Source organism: Dipteris shenzhenensis, chromosome 22 (assembly GCF_047967505.1).
Source record: "Dipteris shenzhenensis isolate YYH24624 ecotype China chromosome 22, Dip_SZ_1.0, whole genome shotgun sequence".
NCBI lineage: Eukaryota > Viridiplantae > Streptophyta > Polypodiopsida > Gleicheniales > Dipteridaceae > Dipteris > Dipteris shenzhenensis.
In genome coordinates, this window is record NC_141617.1 from 51,408,348 (window position 1) to 51,429,505 (window position 21,158).

The window sequence follows — 21,158 nt, forward strand, 5'->3', positions numbered from 1 at the left end:
CTAAGCGATCAGCACTTGATGGGCTACCTTTTGCTAGTTTCAATTCTAATCCATGCACCCTTGCCAATGACCGAACAGGATGATCGAATAACGAGCACCAATCACTTGAGCTGGAACGAGCACCAATCACTTGAGCCAGCTCAAGGGCTGGTAGGTGCTCTCCTATGTACTCAATAGCCAATCACTCAAGCTTATGGTGGTCACTAGGTAAGCTCATCAATACATTACATCGACATGAAATTCGAACTTTAAGTTGCTTCCCATATCTAGGTCAAATTTTGTGTAAGAGCCTTCTTCCATGCTAGAAGGTAATAGCATATATTCTTTCCCTTATGAAATGCTAATTGTTTCCACAAGCTATACATTTTATCCCAAAGTTACACCGGTTTAATTATTGCCCTAAAAAGAGTGCCGTTTGATCTTTCTAGCTTGCATTACACGGAACAAATTTTGCAAATTACAGAGAGGTACATTTATTATCTTGAAAGTGAAGAATTCAAGAGGCCCATATCCATGCTATCATCATCAAAGTCTCGATTACTTTTCTTCCGTCTCAAATTTTCAAAAATGTTGTCCAAAGTGTCTGAGGACAATTGCGGCTTTGCTGGTCGAGCCTCTTCAACTTGCCTTAAGGGTGCAAACCTCTTTCCTGCAAGATTAGACTTCAAATCTTGAAAGCTCAACTTTAAGTAATCCCACTTTGATATAGTGTTGCTCCCAGTGGCAGCATTTTCCCTCATACCAGATGTCTTTGTAGGAAAATCCGGAGTGCTGACGGTGGGAAGAGAATCTGCAGGAGAAAATTGTGATCGTGCTGCTTCTGTGGCGTTTAAAAGTGTCTTACTTTTACCAGATATATACTTAGCTGCAGTAGAGCTTCTAGTAGCATAGGCACTTCGATAATCATCTTTTTGTGCTAATTTACTACTTTCATTAGCTCCTGACCCATTGATATCAGATGACAGCTTATTGGAATCATTCTTTCCTTTCACCTGGTGCACAGCATGTCAAAATCTTCAGGATTCTGGTACTCATGCGAATTCGTGTCAAGCAAAACTCCCCACTCCCTCCAAAAAGGAAAATTAAGGTCAAATGATCATGCCACTCCTCTACTAAAAAATATGAAGGGCACAAACACACAAGGCAGTGACATCACGCAAACTTTATGAAAAGAAAAGAGAGATTTCTTCAGATAAAGGTATACCATCAGCACAGCTTCAGCTTCAATGTCTTCACTTAGATTCGTGAAATTTCTAGCAAGAGGAACCACATTCTCTCCAATGCTATGCCCCTGCTCCAACCATGTCCTTTCTGCAAAAAACAGAAAAAAAAGCTCCTCAAAAAATCCTACAGCAAACAGAAATAATAGCAATGGCAAGACAGTTCATTACGGGATGTAAAAGTATAGCTATAAGCAGCATCATCAGAGTGCCTAAGAAAACAAGAGCACCTACCTTACTTTCCCACAGTACACAAGTAAACCATTTCGGCAACTAGTTTCAACCGTCCGGGCAACCGGCAAATAGCAGCTCAACCCCCTACTGTTTCATGGACACTAAAACAAGGCTTTCACCAAATTAGCATCCCAGACGATAGTGCTCAAGTACAATCTTTGGGCTGCCAGGACTTAACAGGGACCACTGCTTACGAATATCAAAGTAGGGCCTCATTGACCCACTAGGCTATACACGGATCCACCTCCCCCACTCTTTGAGGATATCGATCAGGCAGTTCCGTGTCTCATTGCATCGTCTATGCAATGAGAGATCGGTAGGAGATTGAGTAGGTGGAGCACTTTGCTTTCACATGCCCTGTGTACTGCGAGATCCGAGGTTGTTACCAATGTCTTTTCAGGGATGGGTTCTAGCCCCTCTCCAGCCTCCTATCTCCCTTCTCCCAGAGTTCATTAACCTGACTCATGATCTCCTCTTCCTGCGCCGCACTGACCCATTAGGGTGGTTTATTAGGCAAACTACTACCAGGCACAATATCAATCCCATGACCCTCTGGCCTTTCTGGCGGAACCTCACTAGGCATTTCATTCAAAAAACAATCTGAAAATCCAAAGGACGATAGCAATGATGCCACACCAGATCTTCCATCCTCTCCATAGGCTCACACATTTATGTAATAGTGTTTCTATGTTTATATGTTGCACTTGTCCAGGGTGTAGATGCGTGGGCTCCACTCATTCAGCTAGACCCTCTCTCTCTCTCTCTCTCTCTCTCTCTCTCTCTCTCTCTCTCTCTATGTGTGCAGAGGCAGCCTGAAACATCTATTGGAACAGCCAGCGACAAAGCTAGGGAGCTATCTACAAGACATTTTGGAACGCCGAAACAAAGTACTTGGGCTAGCAAACAAACTAGCCCAACAAGAACTAACTAACTAGCAGTTCTATAGTATTCTATTTCATCAGATGTAAAGGATCATCCCATAGACTTACACCTGTTCCTTTAGGCAGAAGACAGTCTTGTGCCAACAATTCTTTATATCCTATTAAAGGAGTTCGGAGGATTTGCTCTCAACAGTTGATAGGACTCGTCTGTGCCTTCCAAATGTCTTGTGTGTGCCCAAGACAAATAATTTACTTTGTGTGTGGAAAAAAGACTTTGCTCTCATTTTGAAGATGAAAAGTGAATTGTCGCGGCGGACAGAGAAGAAGACTCTCAGATAGTCACCATAGGCATTCTTAAGAGAGTTTGTACGAACTGGACAAACATGACTGCAGTATGTCTAATGCATATGTGGCAACAGTGACTACAGAAATGTCGTGGATAGAGAAGAAGACTATCAGATAGTCACTATAGGCAATCTAAGTGCAGGTTTGTACCAACTGGACAAACATGACTGCAGTGACTACAGAACCCACATGGAGCGACCATTGAGGCTATCCATACATGATGCAGGTGAACCTTTTGACGTTGTTGTGTACAGCCAGGCTATTGGATGTCTTATTGATCTCTGCAATACCCATCCAAATATTCAGTTTGGGGGGGGCGGGGGGTGGGGGGGGAGGGGGGAGTTGACTTGCATGCCTTCAGTGATGCAAGATTCAGATTGGGCTTGGGATTATGATACCAGACATGCCACCAGTGGAAATTGTTCCTTTATTGCCAGTTCATGCAGTTCAAACCCCCAGTCTTGCACTGACAGATATCATGGATTAACACTCTACATATGATACGATCGCAAAGCATCAATGTGGTTATCAGATCCGGCAAGTGAGCAGCCAGTGACCCAACGCCGTATTATTCTAAAACATTCATATTTCATCCTCCAAATTAACCTTTGAAAAATATATGTCTTCTACTAATTTTAATAAACCTATCTCTGTAAAAGTGCCCTGTTTTTTGAATCGCATCAAAACTGACCTTTCTGAAGAATAATCAGGCCTGACGTGTCAAACCCATCTGCAGCTTCGCTTTCGCTTTCAAAACGAAACTTGCGCCAACTGCCGAACAAGTCAATTAATCTATCAAAAAAATTGCTCGCAATCAAGATGGTGTATATCACCATGAACAAGGGGTATATCTTATTGAAGCGATGATTGAAAAAAGGGGCTGCATCATCCATCTTTCCCATTCTCTGCAATACCATCCATGAATGATTCAGTCTTTGACTTTTAGATGGGCTGCTTCACCATACAAGGCCCTAAAACAGGAATTTGAAATTATAAAGGCCGACAAATTCATTTACTTTGACTTGCAAACCACAGCCTGGCTTTGACCAAGTAAGAGGAAAACTTGGCTATAGAGCAGATAGAATCACTGGGTATGAGCTCATAATCCAACACTGAGAAATCATTTCTGACCTTCTCAAATGTTGTCTCAATATCTTCTTCACCGAGGCGAATCAAATTCAGAAAGTTGTATGATATGGGCGCAGCATAACGAGCAACCATCCTGAAACAAAAACTGAAAGATGTTAAACACTAGGTTCCAGTTTGCCTCGACTAAAACCTGTGTTTCTTCATTAATTCATCAAAATGTGAGAAATCCAAGTAGATCTTTCAAGCAAATGGCCTTACGAGCATATCATAAGCAGGCTGACAGAACTAGTGTATTTTGGTGTCAGGTAGTAGAATGTAAACATTCCCAGCTTGAAGAGAGAAAAGTATGTGCATGCGCACATATACACCAAAGGAATGAATGCAACAATCTACAAGCCACCAATAAAGACAAAAGTCATGTTCATGTATCAGCATATTTGAACCTACAGCAAGAAAATCATGGCAATGAGATAATTAGATCCCTTGGACTTTCTACTAGCCAATTGCCGGAGGATTCAAAAGGGCTCTGATTTTTCAAACTTGTATTAATGAACTCAAGAACCTGATACCTCCCATCCTTTGGGACCTCAAATGGAAAAAACAGGCCAGCTATTACGGGACCCAGCTAGTGTGTAAGTTGGGTAAGTGGGTGTCTCATTCTCGTCGTTACTATTATTTTTTGGGGGAAGGACAAGGGGAGTGAAAAGAGAGAGAGAGAGAGAGAGAGAGAGACGATAATAATTCCTTAACCTGCACAAGTATCTCCTGCTTGTCAAATGCCTTTATAAATAAAGAAAAAAGAGAGAGATCCAGCCCATCTGGCAATAATGTTGCTTCTGCCAGCAGCAGTGCAGAACTCATGATACCCAGAGTAACAGCCAGAACACGTTGGAGAACCTGTTTGAGAATGCAGTGCCAAACCCATTCTGCAAGCAAAAAAGGAAAGAAAGCAAGAACAAAAACATGTGAACCTATGAGTTTGAAAAAAAAACCATATAAAGATACTGGTTTCTCAGTACACACAAAGGGGGAAGGAAACGATGTCTACATCAAAAGAAACGTAGGTAGCATGCAATTATTCAGTTGCACTAGGTTTTCACTTGTGTGTGCTTGTTTTTAGTGTGTCGCAACGTCGAAACACTCAACCAAAGGTTATTTTACTTGAGGAAGTCTCTAAATGCTCAGCAAAAGGTTATTTTACTTGAGGGATTGTCCAAACACTCGAGTCAATGGTTATTTAATATTTTTCTTCTCGTTGCAGTTTCATGCCCCCTAGCATTTATTGCAGCAGCTGGCGGATATACAAAGACTCAAAGCTCTAACAAGTTGACAGCTTGCTAAAGCAATCATTATGACTTGGGGTAGCATTTGTTGCAGCAGCTGGCAGGCCGCAGATATATAAAAGACGCAAAGCTCTAACCAAGTCAACAACTTGCTAAAGCAATCATTATGATTTAGGGTAAAACACTCCACGTCCCTTAGTAGGAAGCAACATCCTTGGTAAAGAAACTTAATGAAAAAAAATTTCAGATTGAACTCTGGTCTAGACACGCATCTTTCCAGTCGATCAAGCATGCAAGAGTCAGCTCGTCATTAAACACTGACAAAAGTCCAAAACGGTTTACAGCTCATGAGGTACGAAACCTTCAAATAGGCTGTATCCAAATTGTGAATGCTACTTTGAATGACTACCATGAAACACGAGATACACTCTACAACTTGGTAGCAATTCCAACTGTTAGCTATGTCATTGACTTTCTTAATAATAAGAAAGGCCACTACACCAAGGAGATGACTTTGAATGGGCGCCCAAAGTAAGGGAAGCATCGATGGAATTTCAAGTACACCTTCACCTGCGCTATAAACTGAGGTGCCTCTTATTCAACATGCGATTTAGCGCAATCCTACAATCGGCAAATAATGTATATTGGCAACATGCGAAATATCTTCTTGTCCACTCTTTGGTTCATGTCAAGCCTTTGTCAGTGAGATACCCATGTAAGTCACCACAGCTTTAGTTCTAGTAAACTCTTTGTTCATGTCCATACCTTCATAAGTGAGTGTGTTCCATCATGTGTTTCCTTCTTGGGATAAAGAACTGCATGGCTGAAACGATCCTCTCATGGGGTTCCAACATAGACCATATGATTTTCCACTTACTCATCAATTTAAAAAGCATCTGTGTTACTGAGAGCTGTGGTAACAAGAGATACGAATGACTTAAAGTCACCTCCATTGGCCTAGGCATGGCTTCACGACTTTCCCACTTCATGACATGATGCATCAAATTGTTTATGGCTCTTGCAATGTTCCAATATCTTCAACCATTTGAGGTACTTTCTATGCCTGCTCTTGTACAAGCTTAACTCCAACAAGTCCAACTTGCCAAAGAGAAATATCCCAATGCTCAAACTGCTTGTATGTCTCAGATCAAAAGGATCATCTAGTAGACCCTCCTCCATGTCATCATGCATCAGTTCATCTATTGGCTAATCAATCAAATCATGGGTACAAAATCTCTTGGCCACCAAAATGACAGCAATGCAATGCAAGCAAGACTAATGCACAACCCTTCTGGATTCTACAAGAGTCCCAAATTTTTGTAGAGTAACATTGAAGCATCATCCAAAAGCACAATTTAAAACTTGCTTGCAAGGCCCATGCTGCAATTCCCTCAAAGTTGGCTGAAAATTCTTCACATCCTGAGGCTAAGGAAATTGAAGATTTTAGTGAATTTGCAAATAGGCTTCTCCAAGCTGACAGAATCACCCGTATGACCGTACAGCCAAGCCGTAACAGATGCATTCCATATAGATTGCATGGACACGTTGGGAGGAATTTTCTCAAAATTTATGTCTTGCAATTTACATTTGGGACAAAACACAATTTGCTCTTATGGATTTCTAAATGGAAGGCTGTCAAAGCGTGTAGCGCTACATGCTGCCTTGAATTTCATAGGTAATTAAAGTACTCATCATTTGAATTCTTAATAAGACACAGCGGTCATTATAATAAGGAATGGACATTAAATGGTTACAGCCTCAGCTTTGGTTTTAACACCTATCCAGACGTGAAGCCAATATTGGGAGAATTTCCCTTTGTTTACCCCATTTACTACATTTTAGCTGCTTTAATTAAAAATATCAAATTCACTCGTGCTTCCCAAGGATGTAAAGTAGTTCCTGAAAGGAGCTATGGTAGAGCTTCATGATCAGAGAGCTAAGAAAACTAAATTACCTGCAAACCTTCCATGCAAGGAAGCAGAAATGAGAATTAGTAGTTACCTATTGCATCCAAATAGAAGGCAAAGGATCCAGTTCGATGTGGGCGCAAACTGGAAACATATGTCCTGCAGTGGCAATAGAGGATTAGAATCGTATCTCACTGAAATCTTCAAAATAAATAGAAGAAACCTTTGCAAGAATGCCTCTACAGCTATAAAAGAAAATTAGACATCACCAAAGACAATTACATCTGCCAGACAACCTAAACATCATCTTCCCACCAAAGTAAACAAAAACTAACCAAAACCCAGAACATCTAACAAACCTGCATACAAATTGATATCATATCCAATAGTTGTATCCGGGGTACACTGTCAAAATTAAAACACAGACTCACTAAAAAGAGCAGCAAATACTGTAGACATCTTCAGAGTGAGCAATTAACTTTAAGATGCAAGGCTTAAGCAGCCCATCAAAGGCAACTGTGAATCAAAAAATTCGTTCTGATACTTTGACAAACCTCTGACTAGGATCTGCTTTTCATAGGACTAGAATCAACCTACCAAATAGACCACCTAGACCAGCTCCAAGGCTCATTGTGGACAACAATATCCACAAGACTCGGTTTCTATGATGTCTGCCAACAAAAAAGTCGTATTGTGTTTTCTGCACTCAGGGTTCAGATTAATATATGACACATCCAAGGATCGTGGATGACAACCATGGACTGTATCAACAAAATACATCCAGCTAAGACAACTCTACCGATCTAAAGGACATACATGAAGATAGGCCACCTTTATCCACAGCTCTAGATTCTGATTTACAATTGAACAGGAAAATCTGCCATAGCAAATCTGTCAACAGGAAAGTTAAAGATGAAGACATCTAGTAGCTAGCTAGGAACGGAATGGAAATGTGGAAAGCATAATCAAAAGCAAAATGGAAAGGAAAATGAAAGAACAAATGCTAGGCAATGATAACCAAAATACTCACATGTAGATAGCTTGATGTTGACTGATATCCAAAGACTCAAGACAAGTACAACACTATATAGTGTGACACTAGACTCTAGAAAGCCATAGTGTATATGGGATAGCTCCCAATATGACACGTGGCATGTCTAGGACTCACTAGACTATAAAACATCCCCTAGACACCTAGTACACTCATTTTTGACTCACTTTGGCTTCATATTCCAACACCCTCCCATGAAGGCAAGGTGAGAGATTATTGGAATGGAACCAAGAACAGAACATAACAATGACGGTCATCAAAACTGTGCATGCCAGTCTAGAACTAGACATGGTTCCCACACAATCTCAGAGGCGAGTGAGCATGGCTCAGAGGCTAGCGAGCATAACATAGAAATCTCATCTAGCATGGCTCAAAGGCTCATCATGCATGGATGCATGACCAACTCAGAGGTCTAGGAGACCAATGCACCAACATCCTATCTTGATAAACAAATAGACCTATCAAAGCCAATACATATGGGTCCCACAGTACATCCCCCCTTGGCTTCATAACATGACATGTTAGGAAGCCACACACCAAAAAAATAGAAAAATCAATATATCTTTTTAGGAGAACTATCCAAGGCAGAGAACCTTTAGACTCAATGAAAATCAAACATTCAATACATATCATTTTAGGGGGACTGCCCAGAGCAGAGGACCCCAAAATACATCAAGCTATAGGAATAATAAAACTAGATCTCTTAGGAGTAAGAGATGTCCTCCAAGTAACTAATGCACATGTGTGCACATTCCTACGAGTCGATGACGATGTCAATGAAGCGCTAGGCAAGAATGTCGCAAAATGTGTGTCGAGGTGAAGTCCATGGATAGCTACATGGAGCGATTACATGATGACTCTCAAAATGCAAGAAGAAGAGTCACCAATGTCGAAGTAAAAGCCTCGGGTACCACGACCAATCGGAAAGTCAATCAATGCGAAGTACCTCAGGCACCGATCGAATAAGCAATGTTGAAGAAGTCACTTGTTGATGTAGAGTGGTCTAATGTAATACACTAATCAGAGAGGTCACTGTAGTGGAGTGTGTCGGAGTGGTATCGGAGAACTCACATTTAGCTCGAGAAGTCTTCACCAAAGTTTGGAGTAGTCACGTGAAGGAGTCACCGCAATGTAATGTCAAGAGCTCACATCAAGTAATGGGCAGAGAAGATAGAGGCGGCGTGGACAGCAGCTCCAAGAGAATGACGGATAGAATGCGGGCACGAACTTGCGGACAGCAGCTCCAAGAGAATGTCAGGCAAAAGGAGCAAATGGCGGGCTGGAGCAGAGCTCAACGATGAAGAGGATGGACAGCTCCACGTTGAGCTGGTTGCATCATGCTTGGGCTGTCAAATCATTGAGCTCCAAAACAAAATTCGCGCGCAGAAACAAATTTCGTCATTTCTTGCAAGGGCTGTAACTTTTCACAGAAAACTCAGATTGCAATGATGTAAAAACGAAATTTGTAGTACTTAAGGTCCTCTACAACTTTGCTTAAGACACAAAGCCGTGATTCTGCTTCTAGCTCCGGATAGAAGCGTCACATCGTCCGCAGGTGACAGAAAGATGTAGCTAAAGGAAGGAGAAGAGAGGTGGCAGATCATGGCGTGGAGAAGAGAGCTCAAGGAAGGAGAGAAGAGGGCAGCCTTCTAAGGAGGAGGAGTTAGAGTAGCTTCATTGTCCTCCCTCACCTCAACCTCTTGGAAGGGAAAGGGAAAGGGAAAGAGAGAACAGGGCTAGGAACATGGCTCTGATACCATATGAAGAGATCTAGTAGCTAGCTAGGAGCGGAATGGAAATGTGGAAAGCATAATGAAAAGCAAAATGGAAAGGAAAATGAAAGAACAAATGCTAGGCAATGATAACCAAAATACTCACATATAGATAGCTTGATGTTGACTGATATCCAAAGACTCAAGACAAGTACAACACTATATAGTGTGACACTAGACTCTAGAAAGCCATAGTGTATATGGGATAATCCCAATATGACACGTGGCATGTCTAGGACTCACTAGACTATAAAACACCCCCTAGACACCTAGTACACTCATTTTTGACTCACTTTGGCTTCATATTCCAACAAAAGATAATTAGATATGACTCTTCTTCTGCTAAAGCTCAGATGCAAAGCATGTGGTATCACGTATAAACATTTAACACCTAACTTTCTCTTCACAATCACCGGCATAGGCACATATTTTCCTCCCAGCCAACCTCAATGGTAGCAAGCTCACAAAATCTCTTACATGAAAGTTCCTGCTTGTGAAATTCCAACGAGCCCCAATTCCCTAGATAGATCTAGTATGCCACATGTCTACATTTTAGGGTACCTCCTAAATGCATCATTTACCCCTCTCTTGGGATATCATTGAAATCATTTGCCCCTTGGCACATTTAATGCATTTAGACCCCTTAGCCTTAGATCCACCTAGTCTTGTGCCATGTCACCCTCACCCAGGACCTTGACCTTGATCATTTACGTAAAGCCAACAAATATAATACAAACATTGATCCTTTAAAGTAAAATATCGACCGACCCCTCCAAGGTCATGTTGCCTTAACTTGAGCGTAACATGTGGCATCTTAAAACAAAATAAAATCCTTGCTCTCAGTAGAGACAAATTGGCTCAAAGAAACATAATATCTGATAGTGTTGCCACTATAAGGCTGTTGAATAGCCACAGTATATATAAGAACCAGCAGAGAACTCCAGTTAGAGGCCCTTCAGAGACACAAGTCACAGCCACATGAATGCAATGGATGGTAAAAGTGAATGCTTCAATAGTGCAGCATACAAGCATGGCTGCTCCACTCTATACCATCAAAGAGCTTTGGGCATATCAATTGTGACTCCCTCTTAATGAAAAAAATGAAAATGGTTGAGTGCACATTCCAAAAATTGTGAAGCATCGATACACCTCTTGCAGGTTGTCTTTTCCATGAGTGCTGGCTTGACAGGGTATGTCTTATGTAGTATGAACATTCCTTCACTTGGTGGTGAAGAGTATCCCATTACTTCTATAGAGAAGTCCATAGAGAAAATGTTCCATTGTCTGCAACGTCCTGCATGTAGAAGCTCCACAAATCGTGCTCACTGTTCTTCAGATGTCACTCCTCAAGTGATGGAGTGAAGTGATTGTGTGGAGCAGAGAGTGAAACACTTTAAAGACCCATTTGGTACATACGATCTTTCTTCTGGCAAGATTGGCTTCATCACCCATAGCCAATCCCCATTTGTCTCCTCTGTTTTGTTGGTGAAGAAAAAGGATGTGACTTTCAGATTGTGCATTGATTATAGAGAGCTCAACAAAATGACTATCAAAAACAGGTTCCCAAGTCGCAAGGTGGATGACTTGGGCCAGGTTATCTCACCCGCGGGTATCTCAGTTGATCCAACGACAGTGCAGGCGGTTAAACAATGGCCATCACCTTCTACACTCATTCGGCTCAGGGGCTTCCTTGGCTTAACCTCTTTTTACAGAAGGTTCATTAGACATTATGCCAAGAGAGCTGCAGCACTGACCAATTTGCTTAAGAAAGGAGCTTTTACATAGAGTCCATCTGCCTAAGCAGCTTTCAATGATCTCAAGGAAGCTCTCATAACAGCACCCATTTTGACATGCCCAGATTTTTCAAAAACTCTCTTCATTGAGGCTGATGCTAGTGGGTAGGGCATAGGTGCTGTTCTAAAACAGGGCCATGGTGTCATCACATATGAAAGTCGGAAGCTGAGTGATATTACATGGTTGTTAAGACACTCGTGTCTTATGATAAGACACTTAAGACACGTGTCTTATCTTAAGACACCTTTAGACACTCTAGTGCCTTTTTTTTTTTTTCTTGGTGGGTGAGGAGTAACAACACACATTGAGTTTGACTTAGCCATGCTATCATTGATGGTGACTTTGGATCTAGTAGTGGCAGTGACCTCATAGATTCAGATTAGGATGAATCTTTAGAGATTTGAGTCTTGAGAGTCGAAAGCTTTCTTTCAATTATATGTATCGAGATGCAGTTTTCATTCATGTCACATGTGCCCAGATTCAATTGTCAGTTTAAACCTTTAAGTACTCAAAACTTGTGAGCTCTTCAGTCATGAGTCTTAACTTTAACTTTTAAGTCTTGAGTGACGAGTCTTGACTCTTAACTACATTGTACAAGTGCATTGTTTCTTCTTGCATTATTTAAGTGTAGCTTATTGTACTTCTAGAATCTAGCAGCTAGCTATGCTAGCAAGTTGTACATTTGTATACTTATACATATATTAATTAAATATTTATTATTATAACCACAATGGCGTGTCTTACGTGTCTTATCTTTAAGACACTTTAGACACTCCTGTCTGAAGCGTGTCTAATGTGTCGTGTCTTAACGTGTCTTACAACCATGAGTGATAAGGAGTTTATTTTCCCCACTCATGATAAGGAAATGCTTGCCATTGTACATGCCATTAAGAAATGGCACCATTACTTATATGGCAGTCACTTTAAAGTAAGAACTGATCATAGGTCATTGAGATACCAGAGTACTCTCACCCCAAGGCAAAGGAGGTGGCTAGAATTTGTTCAAGGCTATGACTTTGACATTGAATATTAGAAGGGGAAAGACAATGTGGTGCCGGATGCACTTTCTAGGTTGTGGTCATGCCAATGCTACGCAGTCTCCACCATCTATAAGGACTGGATCCATGATATTCAGGAAGAGTATTTGGAGCATCCTGAGCCAGCTGCTATCTTTATGGCTCTTCGAGATCCCTCTTGTATGGACTATCCACAATATGCCTTCAATAATGGACTCCTTTGGTGCTTGGATAGTGTCTATTGGTTTCTCATTCCTCCGTTGAAAATCAGATCTTGGCTGAGTTGCATAGCTCTTCTATGGCAGGACACATTGGGCTGGGCAAGACCTATGACAGGGTTAAGAAAATCTTCTATTGGAAACGTTTGTGGAAGGATGTAATGAAGTACGTCAAGAGTTGTGAGCATTGCCAGCAAAATAGGACTGGGGACACTCATCCTAACAGGTCTTTTACGTCCCCTGCCCATCCCAGAGGGCAAGTGCACACACATCAGCATGAATTTTATCACAGGTCTGCCCACTACAGCCAAGGAATGGAATAGTATCGTTGTGGTTGTAGATAAGATGACCAAGACAGCCCACTTCATTCCTACCAAGAACAGTTATACTTCCTCACAAGTGGCCAACTAATTTGTGGAGAATATTCAGGTTGCATGACCTTCCACTGGAGATTGTGAGTGACAGGGATGCAAAATTCATGAGTGGTTTTTAGAAGGAGCTCTTCTCCCAAATAGGAACAAAATTGGCCCCTAGCACAGCATATCACCCCCAATCAGATGGCCAATCAAAAAGGGTTAATAAGTGGGTAGAAGAGCATCTGAGACACTTTTGTTTTGAAACACATGGAGGCGTTTTCCTATTTTTGTAGTAGCTTATTTGAGGTGTGATAGACACCTCTAGTTCCCCCAGTGGGGGCGTTCTCTATGTTGATTTTAGTTCTTGGTCTCAAAGTCTTTGTTGGCCTTTTGTAGATGTTAGTAAACCTTTCTTTCTTTCTTTCTTTCTTTCTTCTCACTCCACGGACTTAGTGCCCTAGCCCCGATCTTGGCAAAGTTATTCAACGAAGCGGTTTGCACCGGTTTTACTCATACCTAGACCTTGATACTATTGTCCCAACCCCTAAGACAAGGAATCCTATGAGCCCGGAAAACTACAAGACCGTCATTTATGTCCAAGATTTATGCATCAGCACTTGACACTTAGGTAACTTAATTTGCGGAGTGTGAGGGATTAAGAGCTATGAGGCAAGCATGTTTCCCGGCAAATCATGTTACATTAGATCGCATTTTCACATGAGAGCTGCCATTGAGGACGCCCCAATACGGAAGTAGAAGGTTTAACTTGCTTTGTGGATTTCTGCAAAACCTTTGGCATGGGGACGTGAATTTCTAGACCTGTGAATACCTTTGGCCTCTCATTGATTAGAATTGTAAAAAGGGCTAACCCAGTGTATTAATTCCATGGCCCTAGGCAAGGAGCTGAAGGGCAAGAGAGGGGTAAAAATCCCACTGCTAAAGATAGCTCCATGGGCCACGTTTGGCAAGCTGGCTTGGGCAACAAGCAGAAAAGAAGAAATTCACTTGGAGGCAGTTTTCTAGACAATAGGAAAGCAGAGAGAGGCAGGTCACAGGATGGGAAAGTGCCCTAGGGCTATTCTAACAAATCACCTTGCTGATTTTTGACTACCAGAGCAGTACGTGGCTATTTGAGAGCTGCTAAGGGCTGCCAGACACTCAAAAACGGAATTATCCATCAACCAAGGAGTTGCCAGGGCTGCCTTAAGCTCAAAAATAAAATCCGTCTACTTCCCAGGAGCCTCCAGATTGATTCGCCTACTGCCCAAGAGCCTCCACGTTGATTCGCCTACTGCCCAGGAGCCTCCAGGTTGATTTGTCTACAGCCAGGAGCCTCCATATTAATTTTCCTACTCACCTACAGCCACGGATCCTCCATATTTATTCGTTCTCATCTAGGGTCGGTTGCTGGGTCTGGTGTTGCGTGCTAGCTCCGGACAGAAGAGAGTTGCTTCCAGAATTCCCTATCAAACAGGTTGCATGGAGATTCATCTTCTTTGTCCTGTCAGCTAGAGTATCCCCAGGAGGGCAGCAAAGGTTTGGCACTAGTAACAGCCTGTGAGAGCTATGTGGCTGAGTCAGGCTGCTAGTAACAGCTCCGGCTTGTGTGCAAACTTTGTGTGTCTAAGGGATTGATGCTTGGACAGCCAGGAAGAGGGTGATTCTGTCTTGTAGGCATTGATGGGATTTTCGGAACTGTTGGCCATGGATTATGCACTGGATTTGGATACCACAATAGCGGGTTGTGAAAGGCAGATAAGGTTACGTACTAGTTACTATGATATCTTATCAATGACCTCACTCCAATAATGAATTGAACCTTTCATTTCTACTACATAGGGGTACACAACCATTTGATGCCTTGTGTGTCAAATTCTTGCAACACCCCAATGAGATAAATTCTTGAAAGAAATGTTGTCAACTTTTTTTCCAAGCTGATATGCCCGATGCATTAGACCAAAACTTAATGTTTTAAAGCTAATGAATAGTTTTATAATCACATCTCCACTAGTCACAAAGTCATCATTGTATGTATGATTATTACACAAGTATTTTTGGACAAGGTTTGCTATTCACCATTTTGTGAGCCGATGCATCCGACATGCCCATCTATAAGCCAATGTGTGGAGCCTCTATAAAGCCAAATTGCCTTCTTAAGCTTACAACCTTTGCCTTCCTGTGTTGGAGACTCAATGCTCCATCCTTGAGACATCCACCTAAATCAATCATTTCCTTCTTGATTGTTTGCGCTTCTCCATGAATAAGATCCTTGATTGTAGAGACTACTTTTTTTCGGGAGGGGGAGGACCTAGGAGAAGAGGCCTTGCAAGTCTGCATTACCTCATCAATTATTCCTCCTGAATTCGGGCTACCAGAGCTGTCATCTACAACCTTAGCTCTCACACTTCTTGCTAGGGTATCGAGGCAACAACTATAGAGTATAGGATCTTGCTGGTTGGAGTCGATATTGTAGGGAAGAAAAGAGAGGTGAAGCTCGAGGGAGAGGAGAGATGGAAGCCAAGGAGGGGAGAGAAAACATCCTAGAAGAGAGAGACCGGAGAGGGACATGAAGAGAAAAGAGAGGAGGATAGAGGAGTATACCATTTTTCTCAATGAAGAGAGATAAGAGATGATAGATGACCAAGGAGAGAGGAGTCAATTCGCTGTTTTGCGCCATACTCTCCAAAAAAGTTAGCCCAAAAACAGCCCCCTTGCTAAGCTAAATTATTGTCCACTACCTCTGCTACAAATGCATTCTACATGGTGACATCGCAATCAAACTAGGAAGACTTTGAGTGAGACATATACCTAGATGAGTCCAGGAACATTCCCAAACTCATCCTCTAAAAATACAGCATAGTCCATTTCAATCTCATGATAGTCACTCATAAGATTGAAAACCATAAACTCCATCACGCATAGCAGGGACTAGCTACTATGACATCCCCACTGACATCATCAGCGCCCAATAGTGGGTGTAGACCATAGTATTAAAGTATGCTCTCACACATACAAATTCACACACCCACACATACTTGAGCATCCATTTATACAAAGTCTTCGTACTGAGTTTCTGTCGGCACTCCGGAGGTGAAAGGCAAACTCAGCCATGACGAAGGCTAGCACTAAAGGAGAAGGCTAATCAAAAAGTAGTCCAAATCTCTTCATTCAAGCTACAACTGCTTGTGAAGTCTAAACGATTTCATTTTAGTCTCTCCCAAACGAGCATCTAAATCTAAATCTATGAGACATATGAGCTTTGAGTGAGACATATGAGCAGTGTAAAGATGGTCTTGTCAATGAGTGACATGAGGTAGGCATGTAAGGTAATGAACCCCAACATCATTTATATTTGCTTCAACTTAAACGTGGAATGACTCTAAAAGCAAAGATACCATATTTTTAGGCTTAGGACAAAGTTGAAGAGTGCCACATGTCAACAAACAATGAGGAGCTGAATGGCATAAGTAGATGATCTTGCTAAGTTGCTCCATGAAGATTATGCACCCAACAATACTGAAGGACATGACCTGCAACACATGGTTGGAGAAGCACAAAGGAAAGGGTCCCAATTTTGAAATTTCTAGCACAATTGCAAAACCATGCATTCTCTTTATCAAGCACCCATATACATAAGCAAGCCATGCGGCCCAAGAGGAGAGAAGAATCACAAAATATGACCTCACATTCTGAAACTACATTTGTATACTTTGCTAGCTGGCAAACAATGACGAGGCACATACCAGTTCTGAGACCTGCCGTTCTCGTAGTTCTTTATGGTATCTTCCAGCTTGAGAGCCTCAAGAACACAACTCGTATAATCACTGCCATAATCAACCAAAAATCTTTCAATTTGTACCAATGTTTAAATCTAAATGCAGCCCTCCTTTTATTTAAAGATCAAGCCTTTGACGCTAATGTTACTTAGCTATATGACATTAAATTCATCATGTATTCTTTTTTTCCCTGAACAAGAAGGAACACAAGAAATAAAAGCAATTTTCTAAACATTAGCATTTGGATAGAGTGAATCATAGCAATAATTCAAGGAACCATCTGGGTAGATCTGTTAATAACATCTAGATGAGCTGTAGTTTCAAGATAACAAAAACAAATTCAGATATTCAACTCCCTAAATACAAAGCACATTCTGACAACTGAACCTAAGCAAAGTTATCAGCTTTACTTAGTGGGCAATTCAATTGTTGATAGTCACAAGTCGTATCTCACACATATGAAACAAACATACAAGGACCTGTCACAATTCCTTCGAGATCAACAACATTCAGCAAAGAATACAATCTGTTAGTCTATGCATTTCTTCAAAGCCTCTTTCACAACACAATCTATGCATTTAGTCTAAGCTCAATGTCTCTCGGCTGCAAAATGCAGCTCTCTTTGATCTGTCTAAATAGTGAGGCTTCCCTGATCTGAACAAATACTTGATAAATGAGAGAGAGAGAGAGAGAGAGAGAGAGAGAGAGATTATATGATATGATATGATTATATTAAACTCCGCATGAGACCGTTCAAGATCTGTGGGACTGGCAATCACTATTAACTAATATTGATCCCTTACATCCAGTGATAGAAATATTACAAACTTGTTATGCAGTGAGTACTTGTTGGGCTAGCTTGTGTGCTAGTCCTAGTACCATGTTGCGGTGGTCCAAAACCTCTTTTAATAGCTTTCTAGCGTTTTGGCTGGCTCCTCCAGCGGATTTTTCAAATTATTTATGTTGTTCCTATAACCTTCTCTGATGTGCGCGCAGGTTCTACATCTCACGAGTACATGCTATTCATTTTCTACCTCCCCTATGGGGCGTTTGCAGGTCCTTTCTTCTTTGCGGTTCCTAGATCTTGCCCACCTACCCCTCTCCACCTCTTGATCATGTGAACTGATCCTCCTTTTGCAGATTAGATGCCTTTTCAACGTACTCAGAGCTAATGCTCCCAATACATGTCCAGGTTCCATATATCCAAGTAACCAAGTAGCTCTCTGATGAGATGTGAGGAGCTCTCGTATCTATGTCTACGAGCTCTCTCTCGATGCAATAAAGGGCACGGTCTCCTCGATCTCTGTATCCAATGGGCTACGTCAAGAGTGACGCCTTGCCTTTGGCGGTCACCTCTGAGGAGGGCTGAAATAGACTAGACATCGATCGTGTGTGCTCTGGTCCTGTGGAGTGTCTCTCTCGTCTGACAGCATCATGGCAGAGACTCCCACTGCTAATCCATGATGCTCTCACCTCATCAAGCTCCTCACCCTCAGCCTCACCGGCAGCTGACTGAGATGCACAGAAATCTGTAACAAGTGTTTGTGCTTTGTCGATCTCGATGACCTGTGGCATCAATCCCTGCTGCTCTCTGGTCTGTCGCATTAGTATATCTCTCTGTCGTCACATCTCAATTAGATAAAGACCAACACAACCCTTATCGGGAAAATGGATCAGCCGTGTAAGTGGACCAAAGCCATGCCCCTCCTAGAAGAGGCAGTCATATCGCCCTCGGATCTCATAGTAGACTGGGCAGACACATAGAAAGTGCTCCTCTGTCTCGATCTCCTCGATTCAGCATAGTGTGCAGATTCTCTACTCTTTGGGTATGCATGAAGCTCTCCCTACCTCAATCCTCAACTGATGTGACGAGACTTGAAACTGACCGATGGCGATCCTGAATGCATGTGAGACTCTTCTGTCCTCGAGGTACTTAGGTCCGATGACGAGACCATGCTCTGAGACCCTCGGGAAGTGGTGATGGTAGAATTGGATCTTGGTGCGGAACTCCTCTCCCCCCCAAGCCCTGAATGTATGAAGCTGGAGAAGGTCCAACCGTATGATACGGTTGATCTCATATTGTGGGATCATCTCAGGTCATGCATTCATGCTGTACTGAAAGGAGAGAAGTTTGTCCATCGGAATGCCGTGACTACCAAACCATGTGGATACCCGTGTGTACCATGCTATATCAACACTGCTCTCTACTAGTCGCCTGGAAGACTCCAATGCTAACCTTGGTAATTTCCACTGAGGTAAGGCCCAGACTCTGTGGAGGAAAGTCACTGTCTAAAAAATGGCATCACCCTGGAGAAGGGTCGTGGCGAACTCTACCTGTATAATATAATGGGGGACTGAGGGCTTGCTCCGAATCATCTTGGATCCCATAATCACCTATAGCCTCTCAAATCTCTTCCACTCTGACGTTGAAATATCACTCCCCAGAAAGGTTTTGCATACATGGCAATCGGTCTCACCAGCGTGTCAAAAAGCCAACCCTTTGTCGAAGGGACTTGGAAGTGAGCTTGGAAGCATCGCCTCTCTAGTCGGTGCAAAGCACCCGTCCTTGTGCGAGTCGTGCCGTGCCTGCATGGATCATCATGAAACCTAGTCTGCTGGTAGACACTACCCCCAAATATGTGTAAGACTACACTATCTCCACACGCTCGTCTCAATATGTGAAGCTATGGCGACGGGACACTACTCGCGAGGTGTTGAAGATCATAACCTTGGTTTTCCCAAGGTTAACTGTCAAGTATCTCTCTCTACAGAACATCTCTAGAGCCTCTAGATGTTTCTGCAATCCCTCTATTGAGGATGATATGAGGACTAGGTCATCTGCGTACAACAGTATCCGCACCATCAAGTCAGCCAGAAGTGAACCCTCTCCACCTAGGCTTGTTTCACTCCGATATTGCTCTCAACCTAGTCTGATAGACCTCCTGGTACCCCCCTCTGATGGACTCATATAGAACTCATGACCCCAAGATCATGATCTCTAGGAGCTGTAACTCTTGTAACCTCCTGATCAGGCAAGAACGTGGGACAGTTGGTGAGAGGGAGCAGCCTTGTTTCACTCCGATATTGCTCTCAACCTAGTCTGATAGACCTCCTGGTACCCCCCTATGATGGACTCATATAGAACTCATGACCCCAAGATCATGATCTCTAGGAGCTGTAACTCTTGTAACCTCCTGATCAGGCAAGAACGTGGGACAGTATCAAATGCCTTACGAAAGTCTACGAAGCAAGTGTAGACTTTATGATGCCTCGACTTTGCCTCCTCAATGATAGCCCTCAAGGTGAAAATGTGATCCAGGGTGAAGTGTTGTCTCCGAAAACCTGCCTGCCGAAGAGAACGTTGCCCATGACCCTTTGTGTGGCTGTTGATCTCCCCCTCTAGTACCGACCCATGTATCTTAGCCAGAGTGTGACCAATCATAAAAGTGTGATAGTCCCAATGTCCAGGGATCACCTACCTTGTGTATCGATACTATGGTGGCGGTGCTCCAGGTAGGTGGGAAGCCATGGCCTACGGCATGGTTGAGCAGTTGTGCTAGGACTGGGGTCAAGACCTCCTATCCATGTGCAAAGTGCTCAGTGCATAGTCCCTCATGATCTGGTGATCTCCGCTTATGAAGCCGAAGAAGGGCAGCCCATACATGTTGTTCAGTAAATAAGTGACACATAGTGGGTCTGGGCATAGAGGACATATCAAGTAGTGCCTGACCTAGGACATCATAGAGAAAGCATGCATATGTATGCCAAACTGCTAGATCTATGATGGAGATGGGCGACTTCCCCTTTGACAAGAGCCTCCATCCCATAGTAGAATCTCCTCCGCGAAAGGATTTGATCACCTCATCCATCCGGTGTATGAGGAAAGCCCGCTTCTTACGCTGTGTCATTCGGTGTGAGATCCGATGTGCCTCTGGTGAAGTCAAATGTCCCAATGCTTGCTCACGTGTGAGGTGGGCTCTCATCGCTCTGGACTCATCGTCAAACCAAGGGTTTTGGGGCATCTTCCAATCTGGGACACGTGAGGAAGGATCTAGTGGCAACATTCTGTATCACTGAGACAAGGGTATCTGATGCATGTGCAAAGTCCATACCCTCTCCAAGTAAGGCTGGAAACTCAAAAGCCAGGTGGCTCACATACACCGGGTCAAGAGCATGGTCAAAATGGCTTTGAACACGAGTGGGTGGCGGGGGAGCG

The 21,158-nt window shown here is 42.7% G+C and overlaps 1 protein-coding gene across 2 annotated transcripts in view; it reads right to left on the bottom strand.

Annotated features, from left to right (window-relative positions):
• Positions 1–332: 332 nt before the first annotated feature.
• Positions 333–21,158, bottom strand: part of LOC147888261 (LMBR1-like membrane protein) — a 67,466-nt gene continuing 46,640 nt past the window's right edge. For both annotated transcript variants that reach the window (XM_087393163.1, XM_087393164.1), the window contains exons 8-15: positions 16,910–16,990; positions 7,054–7,118; positions 4,520–4,695; positions 4,028–4,158; positions 3,812–3,902; positions 3,372–3,585; positions 1,205–1,311; positions 333–992 (exon numbers count right to left, since the gene is read on the bottom strand). In XM_087393163.1, the coding sequence (XP_087249289.1) occupies positions 477–992; positions 1,205–1,311; positions 3,372–3,585; positions 3,812–3,902; positions 4,028–4,158; positions 4,520–4,695; positions 7,054–7,118; positions 16,910–16,990 (1,381 nt within the window). In that variant the 3' untranslated portion in view covers positions 333–476. The remainder of the gene's footprint in view (positions 993–1,204; positions 1,312–3,371; positions 3,586–3,811; positions 3,903–4,027; positions 4,159–4,519; positions 4,696–7,053; positions 7,119–16,909; positions 16,991–21,158) is intronic.